This window comes from Limanda limanda, chromosome 8, assembly GCF_963576545.1.
Source record: "Limanda limanda chromosome 8, fLimLim1.1, whole genome shotgun sequence".
Taxonomy (NCBI): Eukaryota; Metazoa; Chordata; class Actinopteri; order Pleuronectiformes; family Pleuronectidae; genus Limanda; species Limanda limanda.
Window position 1 is genome coordinate 12,019,237 of NC_083643.1, and position 18,312 is coordinate 12,037,548.

An 18,312-nucleotide genomic window follows, 5' to 3' on the forward strand; every position below is an offset into this window, starting at 1 on the left:
AACAAACAAAGGCAGACAGAAACTAGACCTGCTTGGCCGAGGTAATGAGATGGATCGTGAGCTATGACCTTTGCAGTCAGCAGCTCTCAACCCAATTAAACACCAATGACAGATTTTGCACCCTGTCAGACAACTCTTACCACCACCATCATTAAAACAACCAGAGAGGGAATACTGAATCTTTTGAAAGAAATCATTCACGCCCATTGGCCACGGACTCTAACTCAGGTTTAACTATCTTGACTGTCAAATATTTATTTCTGTCTGTGCATTGCAATGACTTTGTGCAATCCATTTAACTATATATATATATATATATATGTGTATTCTCACACTGTGATACTGTGTTTACACTGTATATATATTTTTTATTCCACTTTTATTATTTGTTTTTTATCCGACATTTTTAAAGGTTCAGTATGAAGAATTTAGTGACATCTAGTGGTGAAGTTGCATGCTGCAGCGGAATCCCCCTCACCTCACCCTCCCCTTCCAAACATGAAAGAGAAACTGTGGTAGCCTTCCCTTGTTGGTCCAGTTTGGACTTCGGTAAAAAACATGGGGCGGCTGTGAAGAGGACACGCCCCTGATGTTAATATAAAGTATTTCGATATATACCCATTCCAGGGTAAAGAAAAACAACAATTCCTACAATTTAGATGAAACACATAAGTGAAAACATATCTTGGATTATTTTATAGTCAGCCAATCGATCCCTTTCACCTAAATCTTACACACTGAACCTTTAGCTTAGGTATTGCATGTTTTGTTATTATTCCTTTACTGCCCTCTTGCTTCTGTAACATTGTAAATTCCCTGTTGTGGGGCCAATGGAAAATATATCTTATCTCATCTTATCGTATCTTTATAGCTGTTCTGGTAAAAACACATTACATCTGGATGGTTGCCTGCCTGTAGCTGTGATCCTTTTAGGCTGTGCAGTTTGGAGAACTGTCAGAGAACAAGGCATCAGTGACCTCCGCGGTGTATTCGAAGTAAAAAATACTGCATCATATCTTTGTGTTCTCTTTTACACCTCTTATTGTTCTGCATTGCTGCTACAGGCTAAGATTTGTAGGGTAGCCTCATCCAGTGGATATTGCAGGGTTTCCATTTGTCGGTGCAGGGACCGATGTTTGCGTCTGTGCGTGTGTCACAGACTGCGCATGCGCGGTGCACAATGCAGCGAGCCTAGTGGACACTCCGGAAAACTGACAGGGGATTGCCAAATCATTTCCGTGCCTGGGAATGACGTCTCTCCTGCACATTCCAGTTATATTTAGAGCCTATATATAGTGGAGTCGCCCCCTAGGCTGTGTTGACTCTGCATGAGGCAGCAGCAGCAGCGGAGCATCACGGTCCTGAGAGGAGACGTCCTGGATCCCCACATACCTACTGTAACACTTTACACCGATCAGAGCTGTCGTGTCACTCACTGGCTGCTTTCGATCGAGATTTAATAAAAGTAAAAATTAAAAATAAACAGCGTGTACGTGCGTGGTAACCAGGGGGTGTTTGGTGTTATATAAAACGCTGTTTATTGGAATATAAAGTATGAATTAGTGCACGAAGACGAGATAAAAGGAGAGGGTTTGTGTGGTGTTATTGCGACAGAGGAGCGATAAGCCACAAACCGGTTGAAACAGTCTATGGTTGAAATCCCCAGCGATGCTTTGTGGGTAAAGTGCGAGCCGGTCTCCGCCCCTATTCGCGTGGAGGAGGCCAACCCGAGGAGCTGCAGCAGCCGGACCACGGATCAGATGGAAAGTGCAATCGATTAAATTTGTACCACTTTTTTTTTTTTTTATAAATCGTCTCTCCCCGTAACCCCCCCTGCCCTCCCCGGTCCCCACCCCACCACCACGCATGTTCCCGCAACACCGGCGGTAGGACGAGTTTTTACATGCGGGCGCTTCGGCGTGAGGAAGGAAATGCGTGGATCGTGTGAAAGCGGAGGATTATCAGCTTGACTTTTTATTTTTTCGGACGCGGAACTCCACTCGCTAAAAAAGGTAACACACAAACACACACCCCATTGTGTTTGTTACGTGTGTGGTGGTTTTGTTAGTGGGTCTCTGCGGGGTTTGCTGGTGTGGTTCTGGGGACTGGGTTGAGAGGAGTAGCCCTACGGTGGAGATCTCTCATTTTTCCCTGTGAGTGCAAACTACGCCCAATTGCTAACCTCACGTCTGGCCCTGCACTGCGGGGCTAGCGTATCAATGGCGGCTCCGACACCTCGCCCCGGCCCCTCTGCATGACTCGTAATGAATCTGTCCGGAGACACTGTGAAGAAACTACAGCCCCAGCTTAATGTTTAATATGTGACACTTAATTTAGCCTCGTAGCGGCTGGTTAGCTTAGCCTCCGAGGCTGCTAGCTAGCTAGCGAGCGTCGGTGCTAACCCTAGCTAGCAGCACAGCTAACACAGCGCTCGCAGGGTTTCATACACCCGACCTGAGGGCACACAGAGGCGGGTTCAGACCAAACTCCTCTCAGGGGGTTTTAAAGCCTGTTCCACATGTTATCTGCTTGAACAAACCTAGAAGGGTTCCACTTTCAAAGTTGGGCCGTGTTGTAACCTCAGCTAAGTCACACAGGAGGCTAACCAATGAAAGAATTCCCCAATATTTACATGTGTGTCCATTGAAACTCCATTTCTCAGTTGGTCCTCTCCTAATGTTGAGGACTATTTTGCGTGATATTTGTTTGTTGAATGTAGTTTGGTCAGTTGGCTGAATCCTTGTTGTCATTTGTGCAGTAAATAAAAAGGTGGGGACACTTCAGATGATGTCAGCATAAAGTAAACAACAACAACAATGGCTTGTATCGTCACTCTTCAGAGAAATGAATTTGCCATTTAAATACCACTGCTTCACAACTTAACCACATTTTAGGCGGGTCTAGGCAATAGAAAAACATCAGCAATCATCACAATATAAGTTTACTCATATATATATATATATATATATATATATATATATATATATATATATATATATATATATATATATATATATATATAGCAAAGGCTAAATATACAATGATATGTTGCTTATGCTTTGTGTAAAGATTTGTAAAATGTGTCATTCTCTGCCCACAATGAAGAGTTTAAAACCAAATACTCCCACCAGTATCAAAAATCACCTTTTGAAACTAAACAATAATGATAATAATCAATATTGACTGATGCAATTATTTTATCTTCACCATATAACCTAGTTTTGAAACAAACATTGATTTGCGCACTGAACTTGTCAACCTTAAAATAGTGTTTCTTCTACTACTACTCAATGGAGGATGAGAAACATGTGTTAACTTAATTAATGAACCGTAAAATAAGCAGTATCCAATTATATAACGAATAGACTAAACAGAAAACTATTCAGGAAATCAAAGGAACTTTCACTGCCTCTCAAGGTGAAACGTCTCCAAATACAGGCATGACAAGCATGCAGCAGACAACTTTCAAAGTGTTAACTGGAATGATTTGTGATACTGGTCTTATCTGCTCAGGTGAAAAGATAAGACTGTTTCCTAATGGACAGGACAACCTCACGGTGATGTGTGCATTTTAAAGTGTTGAGATAACAAGGAAAGAAACAAGGAAAAGTAAACCTTTTGTTTGCCAAGCACCGAACAAACCGCATTCTTGTTTTTGTTTGTCTAGACAAAGCCACAATATTCAGTGGTACTCCTCCCTGACTGCAGGCCGTGCGGCGCTGTGACCAGTATGTACTGTAACTTCTGAAAAGGCCAGCTGCTGCTATTGATGGGCGCTGCTCCACAAAGCAGTCGGACAGCAGAGAGCCTCCCAGTTGCTTGTCAGTTTTTGAGCCTTAATGTAATGTCATAGATTTCTGCCTGGGGCCGGTTTCTGTTGTGTGGCTGCTATTCAGAAAATACCAGGGAATATGTTGCTGGATTTAGACATTTGAGTCCATACAGGGGATTCACAACTACCTTCACGTCTTTTTTCATCAGAATTGTTTTCACTTTTTATGGCTGATGGATAGATTTAATGACCGTCTCCTGATTTCTGCAGCAGTTTTTGGGGTGTTTATCATTCCCCATTTGCCCATACTGTTTTTTAGTTGAACCGTTGTGTTCCGTTTTTGGTGCTTGTAGTTTCTTCTGCAAGATATTGGCTTATTTCTAAAATGGGTCTTCTTGTAAAATACTAAAGCAAAATAAAAATTTAATTTTATACATTTGGCATAATGTGTATTTTAGTGATGTTGATACATGGACATTTTCTCAGTTCACCAAACCAAAACAAAATGATTTCAAATTGTTTTCTGCCCTCCTCAACTGAAAAAAGCATCTTATGTGTAATAATCTGAGGAATACACTTCTGTGCCAGATGACTGTCTGTGTAAATACCAGAGTGTACTGATCTTATTTTTTGTTTTTTTCCTGCAGGTGAATCATGACAGAATATAAGTTGGTAGTGGTGGGAGCTGGTGGTGTTGGCAAGAGCGCACTTACCATTCAGCTCATCCAGAATCACTTTGTGGATGAATACGACCCCACCATTGAGGTAAAGACACTGTTTGTGTACATGCATGTAAATATATGTGTGAAAGTTTGTGCGATCAGGTCCAGAAGCGTCTCCAGGGCTTTCTGTGTATTTTGGTATGGGGGCAGAACGAGAAGAAGAAGCAAAAGAGTTGCAGCAGGTTCTTCTGGTTTAAGTCTTAAAAAGACACCAAACAGGTTTTTAATAACTTTCCATGCCTGTCTGCTTTCTCAAGGGGCCAGCCCACATTGAATGAACAGTCTCATTAGGACTGCAATCAATTATTGATGTGCTGCTGCAGGTTAGAGCTTCACTATAGATTATTTGAAAGCAAGATAGCATCTGAAACAATGGCTGCTCACTGGACCGGACAGCAGTTATTTGTGTGGAATCAGATTGAGTGCAGCCATCAGTGTGATGAAAAAGCCAGAGAGCTTTGACTCTGTGGAAATTAGAACCTCATTATAATTTGAGGTCTGCTGGAAAGTGGAGTGCCCTACTACCACTAGAGAATGCAGTCCTGTGTCAGTAAAGTCTTGCCAGGATGCAACAACTGTTCTTGAATTAATCAAAGTGTTCATCATGCTTTAAAATTTGATATCACAACTTTCTAAAGATATATGAAAAATAGAATTATTATTATGTATGCCTTTGATAACCAGTTAATTGCCGGAAATTTGCTCTCAATATCCCTTAAATGGGCTTAAATGCATTAAATAGAAAAAGTTTTAGCAGAGCATTATGATCATCACAGGGAAGTTGACTTTTTGTATATACCTCAATACATAGTTTTAAGTATTAAATTAAATTCTTTTTTTCATCTTGTGTTTCTTAAGCTGTCCTCTGGACGCTTAAAACCACTTAACTACAGCTTCCTGATAACCTTCTGACTTCTTCCTCTTCCAGGACTCTTACAGAAAGCAGGTAGTGATTGACGGAGAGACGTGTCTGTTGGACATCCTGGACACTGCAGGTCAGGAGGAGTACAGCGCCATGAGGGACCAGTACATGAGGACAGGGGAGGGTTTCCTCTGTGTCTTTGCCATCAATAACACCAAGTCCTTTGAGGACATTCACCACTATAGGTGAGCTAAGACACCAAAGAGAATGAGTATTTGCACCAGGTGTGGATGCAATGTTAAGTCGGGTGCTTATCATATAATCTCAATATCCCTGATTTGAGGCTAGTCATGGACCTTCTTTCAAAACATTTTCTATTCTCTCTAACTGTCTGCATCATGTCATGTGTCAGCATTCCAATATCTAATAATGGTGAACTGTTTTAACTGAAAAGCCAGTAATGTTCTTATTCTCACTTTGATTATGATTTCATTCTAGTTACACTGCATCACAATAAATAGCAATCAGATTACATATCTTGTTTTGAGCTGGATTAACCTCAACGGAAACGTATTGTGTCTGTGCAGAGAACAGATTAAGCGGGTGAAGGACTCTGAGGACGTCCCCATGGTTCTGGTGGGGAACAAGTGTGACCTCCCGTCCCGGACAGTGGACACCAAGCAGGCTCAGGACTTAGCACGCAGCTACGGAATTCCCTTTATCGAGACCTCAGCCAAAACCAGACAGGTGAGAGTCCAGCCTCAACACTTTAACCTTCTATCTGTGACTAAACTGATGTAGTGTTCAACTGCAGGTCTGTAGTCTTGAATGGTGAGAGGTTGCATGTGGTCTCAGGGCTCAATGGACACAGCAGTCCCTCTATAAATTTCACTTGAAAATCACTTTTTATTTTTCCGCTCGGGTAAACTCGAAGCCCTTGCAAACACTTGATTGGACTTGGGATCACAGGAAGTGTTTGTTTCTTGAGACATGTGGTGCTGTTGATTCAGTGGCTCTGATGGGTTCCTTTATAATAATGCTGCTTGGAAATGTCTCGGGAAATGTGCAGCGCATCATTAAATCCTCTATGGTTAATTGAATATTTTATTTATGGGTGTAATCATTGCATGCTTTTTTTTTAGTAATGGATATGTGAAATGACATCATCATTAGAGCCATCTGGAAAGGGTCCTTCATTATAAATAATCAGCCAATCACTTAATGTTTGTTAAGGAGGGGGGTTAATGATTCCGCTTACTGGTTACCATGTCTTGGTGTTGGAAGGTTAGCTGTGGCATAGTCGGATCCAATGGTGTGTTTTGTGAGCATAGCCATAGGTGGCTGGTTGGCTGATGCAGTGATCTGTAAACACATCATTCTTTGATTTCTCTGAACTGGGGTGAATCACGGCTCCTTCTGGTGTACGGGAAATAAATTACACAATGATACATTTCATACAGCTCTGCTCACCTATTCATACCAATAATTCTCCATCAACACCGTGCTGCTGTTGGGACAGGCAACACTCTTTCACTCAAAGCCAACCGGTGCTTCCCAAATCTCACTGATTTAATCTAACTTCTCTTGACAATCTACCACATATCTATATAAATATTTATGTATATATATGTGGTAGATTATATATATTCCATAATCAAAAATGCTTGCACTTCTCCTTTATATAAGGTCAAACAGTTAAACTGATACTCCACCCTAAGCATTACTCACCTACTGTAGTCTTGGAAGGTGACTAATTTAATATTGTACTTTTCTAGTTCAGTTATAGTGGATTCTAATGGGGACATTTTCATGATATCAAAATGGATCCATGTATTTGCTCAATATGTTGTGACATCACCATTTAGAAACAAGTTACCACAAGGGGTCGGCCAACAGCAATCAAGAAGATGGATAATCCTTTAGATTATTACAATCATAAAACTATTGCTACATGAAATCTAGGGGTCTCATCATGGAGTCCAAGTGTTTCTATTATTTTGTCAACCCCAAATAAATTAAATTGTATATTATATTTTGTATAATGCAATGCAGCTTAACAGCACCACAAACTGCACAATTAGTTTTAGGATTCTTTCCTTCTCTCAAATCCCCCTCTAGGTTTCACAATATTTGGATCTGCTACTTTAGCTTAGCAGTTAGCGATGGCTTCTCTCTCCGTCCCTCTCATTGTCTTGCTCTCTTGCTCTCTTGCTCAATGTGTCTTGGATTAACAAATAAAGTTTTTCTTAAGATTGGAGTATATTTTAAATTTAAGAGTACAGAAAATTATGGCCTATAACATATCAGACAGTGCTGGATATAGATGCCTGAACCAGAACCAAAAAACTAAATTTTAATGTTTATTTTAGAAGCAAATTTTGAAAGACATACTGATAATGCGGAATAATCATTCTGATAATTGGCGTGGACAATCATCTGTCCACTCTAACCACAGTCCCTCTTCCCTCAGAAGAAGGAAACAGACCTTTTCAAGTCAACAGGAGGTTGGTGTTCACCAACTAGATTTAGGGCAGAGTATCAGCTTAGTTGCTAAGGGAGGACAGACACTGCTGGTAGACCCATATCAGTCGGATTGGTCTGGTTCGCCTTGTTGTACCTGTAGGCTGTAACACATGCATCTATACAGTTTGTCCCCTGTATTTCTCAAAACTGAGGGAAGTTGTGTCTCAAACCACAGAGAGTGGAAGATGCCTTTTACACTCTGGTACGGGAGATCAGGCTGTACCGGCTCAATAAGCTCAGCAAGGAAGAAAAGACGCCGCGCTGTATCAAGCTTAAAAAGTGTGTTGTGATGTGAAAATGGGTAAGTGTATGCAGCCGCGCGCCCACCAGCTCTGTGTGTCTGTGTCTGTGTTGTTAGTTGGGATTGTGGAGAAGGCAATGGGATATAAACAAGCAGTGAGTGCTGGTGCTTCATGGGTTCTCAATGCTAACCTGCTGGTTTCTATTGGGGATGTTGTGAGGCTCTCACAGAAGGCTGATAATTTCTTCCCTTTTCAGTGTCTCTATGTATCCTGGCTGATTATTGTCTAAGACCGTTTTCACACTGGATTCATTAACTTTAGTCTTATGCGATTTTGAGGTGTGTTTGTCTTTTTACTTACTTTATAGCAGGGCCAGGCTTTATCATCATTTCCACAAGGAAATTATGTTGCGCATGTGGATGTGTGCAAGAGGAGCGATATACAAGCAGGCAGAGCCACACAAGCATGATTCCAGTAACACAACCATCTAAATGAAATGGAAAAAAACTAAACATAGCCACATAGGTGGGTAGAAAGCTGTGGTGGATCTCCACTCATACACAGATGAAGAATTTTCTGTCCTTTTTAAAAATACAATTAAAATGTGTACTTCGTTCTGTGAGAAAATAATTGTGTTTTAACTGCACACAAGCCATGACCCAGATCATGATACACGATACAGCTCACCAGCTTCAGGTTGGCTTGGTAAAGGGTCTGCATTCAGGTTCAGCAACAGCGTTCGAATTGTCAAATTCAAATATCCCAAATTCTGATTAAACCACCAGTGTGAAAGCGTCAAAATCTGCCGAAATCAACATGAGGAAAAGGCTTTAAAGTGTTTAACTTGTGTGATTAAAATAAATCATGGTGAATGTGGGACCAAATAATCCACTTAATTGAAGATGTGTGTTGGGTAATTTTATGTCGAATCAGAAAATCCAGGAAAGTGGTTGCAGCACGTTGTTTGATTTTGATAAAGCGCCTCATCTGGGAGGAACGTTTGGCTAAAACTGTCTTAAGTATATCTCCTAGCCTCACTCAACTCTGTAGGATGGGAGATATATACACATGCTCCCTTAATGAATGAAGCATTACATTATTAGCAGATATTAAGAATAAACCAAGGCCTGGAAACATTGTTCAGAAATGGTTTTTAATGGAACCAAAATGTAATTTGACATAAAGGAATATGAAAATATGTGTAAATAACTTGGTTTCATACCAATACACACAGTTAAAAGCATTGTTTTACCGTAAGGAAAAAACTCATAATAAATAAATTACATTATTATCTCGTATGTCAGACACGTATGTGTCCCAGCCTCTGAAACATTGATTTAGAATAAAGAAAATGTTTTTCTAAGGCTCATTTTACTATATGTCATTAAAGCAAACTCTATTCTATACTTGTATAAATGCTCAATGGAGATTTAAAGTAGTACTTCATACATCTTATATAAACGATAATAAAATACTCAAATGTGATACAAATGAAGTAAAACGTAGAATACCTTAATTTAAAATGATGTGCAATGTAGCAAACTACAAACACATGATATTATCTGTTTACTGTAGTATGTATAACAAGACTGAATGAGGTACATGCCCAGTTTTTTATTGAATTTCCTGTCTGGGCAGTGTGAATATTAATACAATTTTCATTTAGGGCTAAATATATATATAAAATGTAAAAATCTATCCTACAAAGTCTAGTGAGATATTAAGGCATAACCATAGCTTCCCAGATAATGTGTTTTGAGGCTAAAAATATTCAACATCAAGGGGTAAAAGAAATGTGAAAACAAGAATTAAAGAGTTTTTTCACAGACCTTATGCTGATGTACAAAGGGCCTGAACTAAATCTGAGACGCTGCTGCAGCCACTTTATCTGATTTGACCCATTTAAAAAAACGGGCAGATCTGTTGTTAAATGTTTGTTTGTGGGTGACACAGTTTTTCTTGCAGACACAAATCCCTTCATCTTCATTCTTTCGTTCCTCTCTGTCTTTGTCACAACATGAAGTGACCTCAGGCTTTTCTCTCTCCAGCTCCTCACAGATTCAACACACATTTACTACCCCGTCCAAACGGTGCTGGTGCTTGTGTCCTCGCCTCAGTGCGGCAGCAGCAGACACCGGCTGCTTTTACATGGAGCCGATTCTTCTTCTTCAGTTATTTGGCTAAGAGCTCAGTGAGAATATGAACGCCTCATTTAAACACCCCAGGCAAAAATAAACAGTTTTTTAAAATAAATTGTTGCTTTTGAATCCTCGAAAAATCACACGTTTGCCGACTTAATTTAATCAAAGCTTATCACCTGAAGACGATGTGCCACTCGCTCTTCTTTTATTTATAGCTTATAACAGTTTTCTACCATTTTCCTGGCTGGTGCATCTTTCCCAGGGGAGCCATCTTTCATTGGTTTTATGTTTATTAGTTTTGCGGTTATAAACAGAAGGCTTGCCTTCCGCTCAGTAACTCTGTTAGCAGAATATTTTCATAAAAATGTTGCCTCAGTTCAAACCCAAAGCAGTAAACCAGTGTTGGTGCCAAGCGCTCGATGCAGGTCCATCTTTTTTTATTATTTTTTTTACAGTCGGCTTGGGTTGGCAGACTACAGACGATTGGAAATGTAAACAGGACAACTGGTTCCCTCATTTTATTTCGCCGTCATTTAAAGACACTGGGTGTGACTTGGATGTTTTGAATTCTGAAGGGAAGAAACTGGCTCATGTAACTGCAGCTACTGTTTGTGTGGTTGTTGGCGTTGGGGACACTGCTGACTTTTAGATATTTTAAATAAACATTACAGTTGAGTTTGATGTTCTGTTTCTTTCAGCTGTGTTTCACTGGGCCTGAGCTGGACTGATGAATTTACTGGCACTCCAATGTGTCGTGCTCACAAACACTTGACAGAAAACCAACTCAATTGGACATTAGCCAGGATACCTTTAGAGGTTTTAAGTGGAATTTCAGACAAAATACAATAACATTTTACTGCGATATTAAAAACTTAAGGAGTTAAGGCTACACATGGGTTTGCTATAAACAATTGGAGTGTTGGTTGTCTGGTTTCTAGTTCTGAGCACAGCTGTAAATACAAACAATTGATCTGTTGTAATTGTGATTCAGTATGAAGAAATTACCCTTTAAATTCAGTCTTTAAATGTTGTCGGGCTCTAATTTTGTCTGTCTATCCTATGTACTTTTATGTTGGTGTTTACTGGTAGTTAGGTATTACAATTATAACTTGAAACTGTAATAATGTTTGTTTTATTTTTTCCCCCAGGGTGTTGATGATGCCTTTTACACATTAGTGCGAGAAATCCGGAAGCATAAGGAGAAGATGAGCAAGGAGGGCAAAAAGAAGAAAAAGAAGTCCAAGACAAAGTGTACACTTATGTGAATAATCACCCCTTTTCAAGACAGACAAAAAAAAAGAAACTATGTTGAACAGTTCAAGTAATACATTTTGTACATTACACTAAATTATTAGCTTTCTCAATACCCACAATACTGAATACTAAACCTGACCTGATTCTTTTCTGCCTTTCTGTTATTTGCTACTTTGTCACCAATAAGCTTTATTTTCAGTTTTAGTGCCAGTTGCCCTCATGTGTTGGTCCAGCCGGTTTGATTCGGATTCTTTTATACAACTGCGGAGCATGAGCTCATTGCATCATAGCTCACGCTTGACAAATTATTAATTATTAGCTTTTAAAAACGTTTTGTTTTTCCTTTGCTTAAAAGGGCATGACCTTCAAAAGTTGTGTGGTGCCCCTTGTTAAGCATGGGATGCCAAAGAAAGGATTTCCATTCTGATTCTCAAAGACAAAACAGACATGAGGAAAGGACCAAGATTCAGCCAGATGAGATCCAAATGTCCCAGCCACTGTCTAATGTCCCCATTTAGTTATGTCACTGATATAAGTATGCATGCAAACTCCTTTTAACACCCTAATTAGCTATTCATTCATTTGTCAATGCTTTGTACTGTGTGGGAGGTGATTTCTTGCCTCTATGAGAATTTAGTTTTTGCATGCATGTGTCCTAGGTGACATGGGTATTGCAAACTGCCTTTGGTTGATACATTTAACAGAGCCAGCGACGATGAACTCTGACCCAAGTGTAGCTTTTCAGGTCTATAACCAATAATCAATATTTGCTGTTGTGAGACAGAAATCAGCCATTTTTAAGGTTGATGTGTGAAAGATTCAAAGATCCCTGATGGTCTGGATTTTTACAAACTGGGAGCAGTCCTTCTCTGTTGCAGGGACTGATGCCACGTCACAAGCTAATGTTTGACTTTACTGGTTACATATTTCCTGCTTCTTTATATGCGAAGGTTTGACTGCAGGACTGTTTTTATCCATCCTGACTAAAATCATTTTTATTAGTAGTTACTCCAATTTGTCACTCCAATTTATCAACAGTTTAACACTTCTCCTGACAGAGAACATAGTATTCAAACAGTGTTTGTTAGGTTAAATACACAATTTCAAGGAAATGCGATTCCCCAGCAGCCGGCCACAGAGGCGTAATGCCTTTGCTCGTTTTCCTCAGCCGTCAACTTGTTCGCTTGTGACTGGCTAGAAAGCAAATTACATATTTTTAAGCAGCTTTCAGGAATATTCTTCTTGGTTTGGTATCACAGAGGTGGTTCGGATTCTTCCTTATGTGTTCTGTGTTTTTGGATTCATGTCCACAAGTGTTGGAATAATTTTTTTAGGGTGGGCTGCCTTTCAACAGAAACGATAGTCGAGCAGAATAATTTGTCATTTTCTCCCACAAAGCTCATCTATCGTAGTGATGTAACAGGAACTAATGTTTGTAAACGAGGCAGTAATTGCCATAAAATTGGTTTTTAGAGGAGATTGTCTAAATTTATTAAAAGTTTCTTTTCGAGGTCAACCCATATTTCACCTTTTCCGTCGTACTTACAAGCTGTTCCCTGGGGGGATGTTTATTTGCCTTTTATTGTTTGCATTAGGTGCTACATTTAGACGGCAAAAAGAGCCGAGACAACATTCACTGTGTCTTGTGTGTGTGCGCTCATGAAATACACAAAATGCTGTTTTAGGGGAGTGATGGTATTGACACAGAAAATCCAGACATGATACATTTTGCTTTCAGGATTAATGAGTTTTGACCCAGTTTATTATTACCTCCTTTTTTTTCATGAAGTAGATAACTGTTAATTCAATTTTAATTAAGGAACCCTCTTGTTAACAATACTGTTTCAAAAGTAGTTTTACTGAAATGTTTGAAATGTTCCTCTTCCTTTATTGCGTGCCAAGAGCTGATTTCTGAAATGTATCATTTATACCTGGATCGTATTTTAACAACCTTTGTATAGTTGTGATACTGAAAGGTGCATATTTTGTAAATTGTGCTTCATTTCGTTGGTGTGTCTAGATGAATGTTGCTTTAATGGAGTTTCACTCCGCTCTGTGTATGTGACTACAGTGTGACTGGGTCCAGGTCTGGGGAAGTGAATGAATGACCACTTTACAACACACTTGTTGTGGGCAGTGTAGAGTGGTAATCTGATCTCAAATGAGTCTATTTTTTGCCATGAATCTCACCACTCCTATTTAATGTGTAATAAAGAACAAAGTAAAGAGGAATTCATCTTTGCCTTTTCTTTTTATATGTCTTCTGATTCTTAAAAATAACTAAATAAATGGATTCAGACTTGCAGCTCACTAAACCATTGAAGGATAACGTGTTCATTATATTAACTCTAATGTACAGTATAATGTTTGTCACACTTTCCGTAGACAGCCTGTGATGCCAGAAGATCAAAATCATTTCTCCCAGTAGGTGGCACTGTTCCCTCACTCTGGAAGAATTGTTTTCATAAGGTCACAATCTATGAAGGAGCGATTCTCCAGCTACTCACAGTCCCTGACAGACTGAGCCTAATACAAGTCATATACATCTCCCAGAGTAAACTGAGACTAAATGTGTTCATTTAAAAAAGAAAGAAACTGGTTTTATGAGCAGAAATGCTCCTGAAATACACAGGCAGTCGTATTTGTTGGGGAGAAATCATTTCCTGCATTGTCAAGTTGATTATTTTGGGTTTTAATGAAACAAATGACCTGAATTTGCAAAAATCTGTAAAACAGTTTAATTTGCCATTTGTGGCTTTTGTAAACAAAGTACTATTCTGACTTTCACACGATCAAAAATAAAACCAGACAAAAACGTAATTATTGAGTCATTCAAGCCCTTTACTTACTCTCTTAAGTTTGTAAATGCTTAAACACGATGCTAATGATAAACCTGATTATCAGCACTTACAAAAATAATGTTTTATATTTGATTACATGTTTTAAATGATTAACAATTAAGTGACTAATACCAATTAAGTAAATCCCCAAATTAGAATTAGATAGGGTCAGTCCAGTGCTCTGCAGCTGCAGCACAGTGCCGAGTGTATTAAGTGAATAATTGGTTCATCAGATGCATATAATCAAAGAAAAGTTTTTAAGTGCTCACAGGTACTTGTTTAATGCAGGAATGTGTGCAGAAGTGCAATGCACCATTTTTGTTTGTGTGCAAGTGCTTGCAGCTGGATTAAAAATATGCAGATGTATAAAAATTAAACATCCTTTCAAATGCAGCTATTAAGATGATGTCATCAATTAAAATGAAGCTCTTGAAAAATAAATAAAAAGAGAAAACTAGTATAATTATACCCTTAATTGTTCTGTGTCATCATATCCGAGCACGTTGTGTACTTTTTTCTTGAACAGCAGGTTCAGGTTCAACACGATGAACTGCTCAGGTCATTGTCTACACAACAGTGGTTTAATGAAGCCATAACTCCATATTTAGCTCACATCAATTCGCCATAAAGTGCAAAAAGGCTTGATGTTAACCAATTCATTTCAGACAGAAAACATCCGGCCGTCTATTATGTCTACACCGCTTTGGGAACTGTTTCGCTTCACATTTGAAGGTCTCGAGTTTAATCGAATTCCTTTTATTTTAGTACATTTTTTGTGAAGCACTTTGTAACCTTGTTTGGATAAGTGCTAACAATTAAATATATTATATATTATTATTATCCTTGCAGGGGGGGGGGGCTGTTTGTATGCAGACTACAAACAACATCAAATAAACAGATATTAAACAGTATAGACTGTTGCAATGAGCAGAGATTAGTTCTGTTCTGAATGATTTAAGATGAGTTACCTGACCTGGTGTCATGACCCGGGCCTCTGAATCAGGACTAACATCTGAAACACCTCTAACTCAGGATGAAAAGAATAAGTTCAGTGAGGTCCAGTCTGAAACTTAACTCCTCTCAGACCCTGTAGCTCACTGTATGAGACTGTAGTTATAGGATTATTATGAGATTATTGCTGTTCAGCTATTTGTTGCTACACACATGTAGTTTGAGGGAGATAGACCCATGAACACGAAAGTTATAGCAATTTCTCCCTGAAAAAGCCCCAAAAGGGAAATGCAAATCCTTCGAAATACAATAGGGCCTCCCACCGATCGGTTCTTGGGCCCTAATTTGGAAGCAACAGCAACATTAGTTCTTTCAAACACATTCATGTCAGTGTAATTATAGATTTCTGTCTCTACAAAGTGAGAACTAAATATGTGTGAAGGTCAGTGTTTGATTGACAGCTGATCTCTGTGCGGAGCAGAAACATCCCCACGGTGAACTTTTATCAACAAACATGGAGACACAAGAAGTTAAGGATATACACACAGAATCTAAATCACTGCTTTTAATGACTCGAGTCTATTTGAGTTTACAGAACTCAGCTGTGGATTCAATATAATAAAGCCTAGCTCCAGCATAGAGAGGCTGAGTGAATGTGGTCTGGACTCTGTGGAGGAGGGTCATGGTGTGAGAGACGCTGTAGAAGGACAGAACACCTGCACTGTGATCCAGGTACACTCCTACTCGGGAGGACCAAGGACCTGACACTGGAGTCTGAATGCTGTTGTAATAAAATATATAACTCTTTCCATAACAATATAATGACCAAGATTTATCATTGAATCCAAATACACATTCACCTGAGCCTCCTGATCTTCTGATATTCTTGTATGCAACTGCTACACGAACTACGCCTCTCACTTCCACCCCCACCTCCACCTCCCAGTAACAACGTCCAGTCAGACTCTCTCTACTGAGGACCTGATGCCAACCAGTGAATCTGTCTGGGTGATCAGAATAAGACTGTGGTTCACTCATATATGTTACTTTTCTGTTTCCCTCAGATAATAACAGATAATGGTTTGCTGTGTTTGGATCCAGTGTGATTTCCTGGGAATATTTGAAGAAGTCAGCTCTGGTCTCTGGCTCTGGTTGTGGCAGTAAAACACTCACTTGAGACACAATCTGTAAAATCTCTGTCTCTGTCGCACTCAGAATGTCCTGTAGTCGACCTTTGACCTTTGACACAGCTGCTGTCATGTCCTCAAAGATCCTCAGAGGACGGAACCTGATACTGGATGAGTGTGTAGATTCACTGAGTGGTGACAGTGAGGGGTAGTTGTGTAGAAACTGGTTGTGATCCTCTGTGTCTGCGAGCTGCTTCAGTTCATGGTCTTTCCTCTTCAGCTCAGTGATCTCCTGCTCCAGTCTCTCCTGAAGCTCTCTGACTCGACTCACTTCAGTTTCCTGCTGGGATCTAATCTGCTGCTCCAGTCTCTCCTGAAGCTCTCTGACTCGACTCACTTCAGTTTCCTGCTGGAATCTGATCTGCTGCTTCACATCAGAGCTTCTTTTCTTCAGCAGACGGCTCAGCTTAGTGAAGATCTTCTCACTGTCCTTCACTGCTTTATCAGCAGAGCCATTGACGGCCTCCTCCTCCTGTTGAAGCAGCTTCACATCTTTCTCTCGGTCCTGGACTCTCTGCTGGATTGTTAGTCTCCTCAGCCAGAGCTCTCTCTGCCTCTCAGTCCTTTCTGCTGCAGCTGACACTGTGTCGTGGTCTTTATGTTCCTCCACAGAGCAGAGATAACAGATACACTGCTGATCAGTGCGGCAGAACATCTTCATCACCTCGTCGTGACGAGAGCAGATGAACTCCTGGAGCTTCTCCGAGGGCTCCACCAGCTTGTGCTTCTTAAATGGAGCTAACTGAAGATGAGGCTGGAGGTGTTTTTTACAATAAGAGGCCAAACGAACCAAACGGGACTTGAGAGCTTTCCGTTTTCTCCCAGTGCAGACATCAGAGGCCACATCTTCAACAGGAGCAGCTTTGAGTGCAGTCTTCAGCTCCTCCAGTGAATCAGCTAACATGGTGCTTTTCACCAGGACAGGCCTTGGTGTGAAGGTCTGTCTACACTGAGGGCAGCTGTAGCTTTCTCTCTCCTCCCCTTTGTCCCAGTGGGTGTTAATACAGCTCATACAGTAGCTGTGTCCACAGCCAGTAGTCACCGGATCCTTCAGTAGATCCAGACAGATCGGACAGCAGAATCTTTCTCTTTCCAGTTGATTTTCTTGCTGCGCCATTTCAGATGCTGCCAGTGACTGTAGAATAGCTTCACTTCCTCTGAACAGAAACAGATCTCTGCTCCTCCCTCTCTTGTTCACTTCCTCATTTTCCCACGTTTTAACACACTATTGAAAAAAGCAACAGTATGGTCTTACCTCTCCAAAGCAGTGTTATCAAAAGGTAGCTGCCTTTACACTGCTGCCTTTATGTCACACTGTTTAAAGGCAGCTACCTATAAACAGTGTGACTTAAAGGTAGCTGCCTTTAAACAGTGTACTGCAATGCATTGCACACATAATAAGTATGCAGAATAGTAGTATATGGCACACATTATAATGAAACCTTACACAGGGCTCCAGAGCTGCAATACCAGACACAAACAGCATGTTTCAAAGATTCAAGATAGCAAAGGTATTGCTGTAAGAACTGGGTTAAAGTGACTTTAATGTTAAATTAAAGCCCTCAAAAAGCTAATTAATTTGGGTTAGTGTGCCTTTCGGAGAGTGTGATACCACATCCTTAAAAAACGTTCATTCAAATAAAACGGCACACCGCTCCAAACAGCAGTTGTGCTGTGCTGCCACAACAGTAATTAAATCACTATAAATGTGTGTATCATATATTTTGATCTGATAGTAAATAAAATGAAAAAAAAAAAATAACACATAGAGCTGTTCAGGCTTGGACTCTGATAATGAGACAAAAGTTTGGTGGTGAT

The 18,312-nt window shown here is 40.0% G+C and overlaps 2 protein-coding genes across 3 annotated transcripts; one reads left to right on the plus strand and one right to left on the minus strand.

The window, feature by feature from the left end:
* The first annotated feature begins 1,726 nt into the window (after window positions 1-1,726).
* On the plus strand, window positions 1,727-13,748 carry kras (v-Ki-ras2 Kirsten rat sarcoma viral oncogene homolog). 2 transcript variants are annotated; one of them, XM_061075892.1, is made up of 6 exons: window positions 1,727-2,012; window positions 4,420-4,537; window positions 5,423-5,601; window positions 5,944-6,103; window positions 8,055-8,180; window positions 11,411-11,479. In XM_061075892.1, exons 2-5 carry the CDS (start codon window positions 4,427-4,429, stop codon window positions 8,172-8,174), a joined length of 570 nt encoding a protein of 189 aa, XP_060931875.1. In that variant the 5' UTR covers window positions 1,727-2,012; window positions 4,420-4,426; the 3' UTR covers window positions 8,175-8,180; window positions 11,411-11,479. The 2 variants fall into 2 exon arrangements, with proteins under 2 accessions (XP_060931875.1, XP_060931876.1); XM_061075893.1 differs by lacking the exon at window positions 8,055-8,180 and having other exon boundaries at window positions 11,411-13,748.
* Window positions 13,749-15,987: 2,239 nt separating this feature from the next.
* On the minus strand, window positions 15,988-17,611 carry LOC133009127 (E3 ubiquitin/ISG15 ligase TRIM25-like). Its single transcript, XM_061076537.1, has 2 exons — window positions 16,633-17,611; window positions 15,988-16,004 (listed from the first exon to the last, which is right to left on the minus strand). The coding sequence occupies exons 1-2, from the start codon at window positions 17,609-17,611 to the stop codon at window positions 15,988-15,990; spliced, it is 996 nt and encodes a 331-aa protein (XP_060932520.1).
* Window positions 17,612-18,312: the final 701 nt, after the last annotated feature.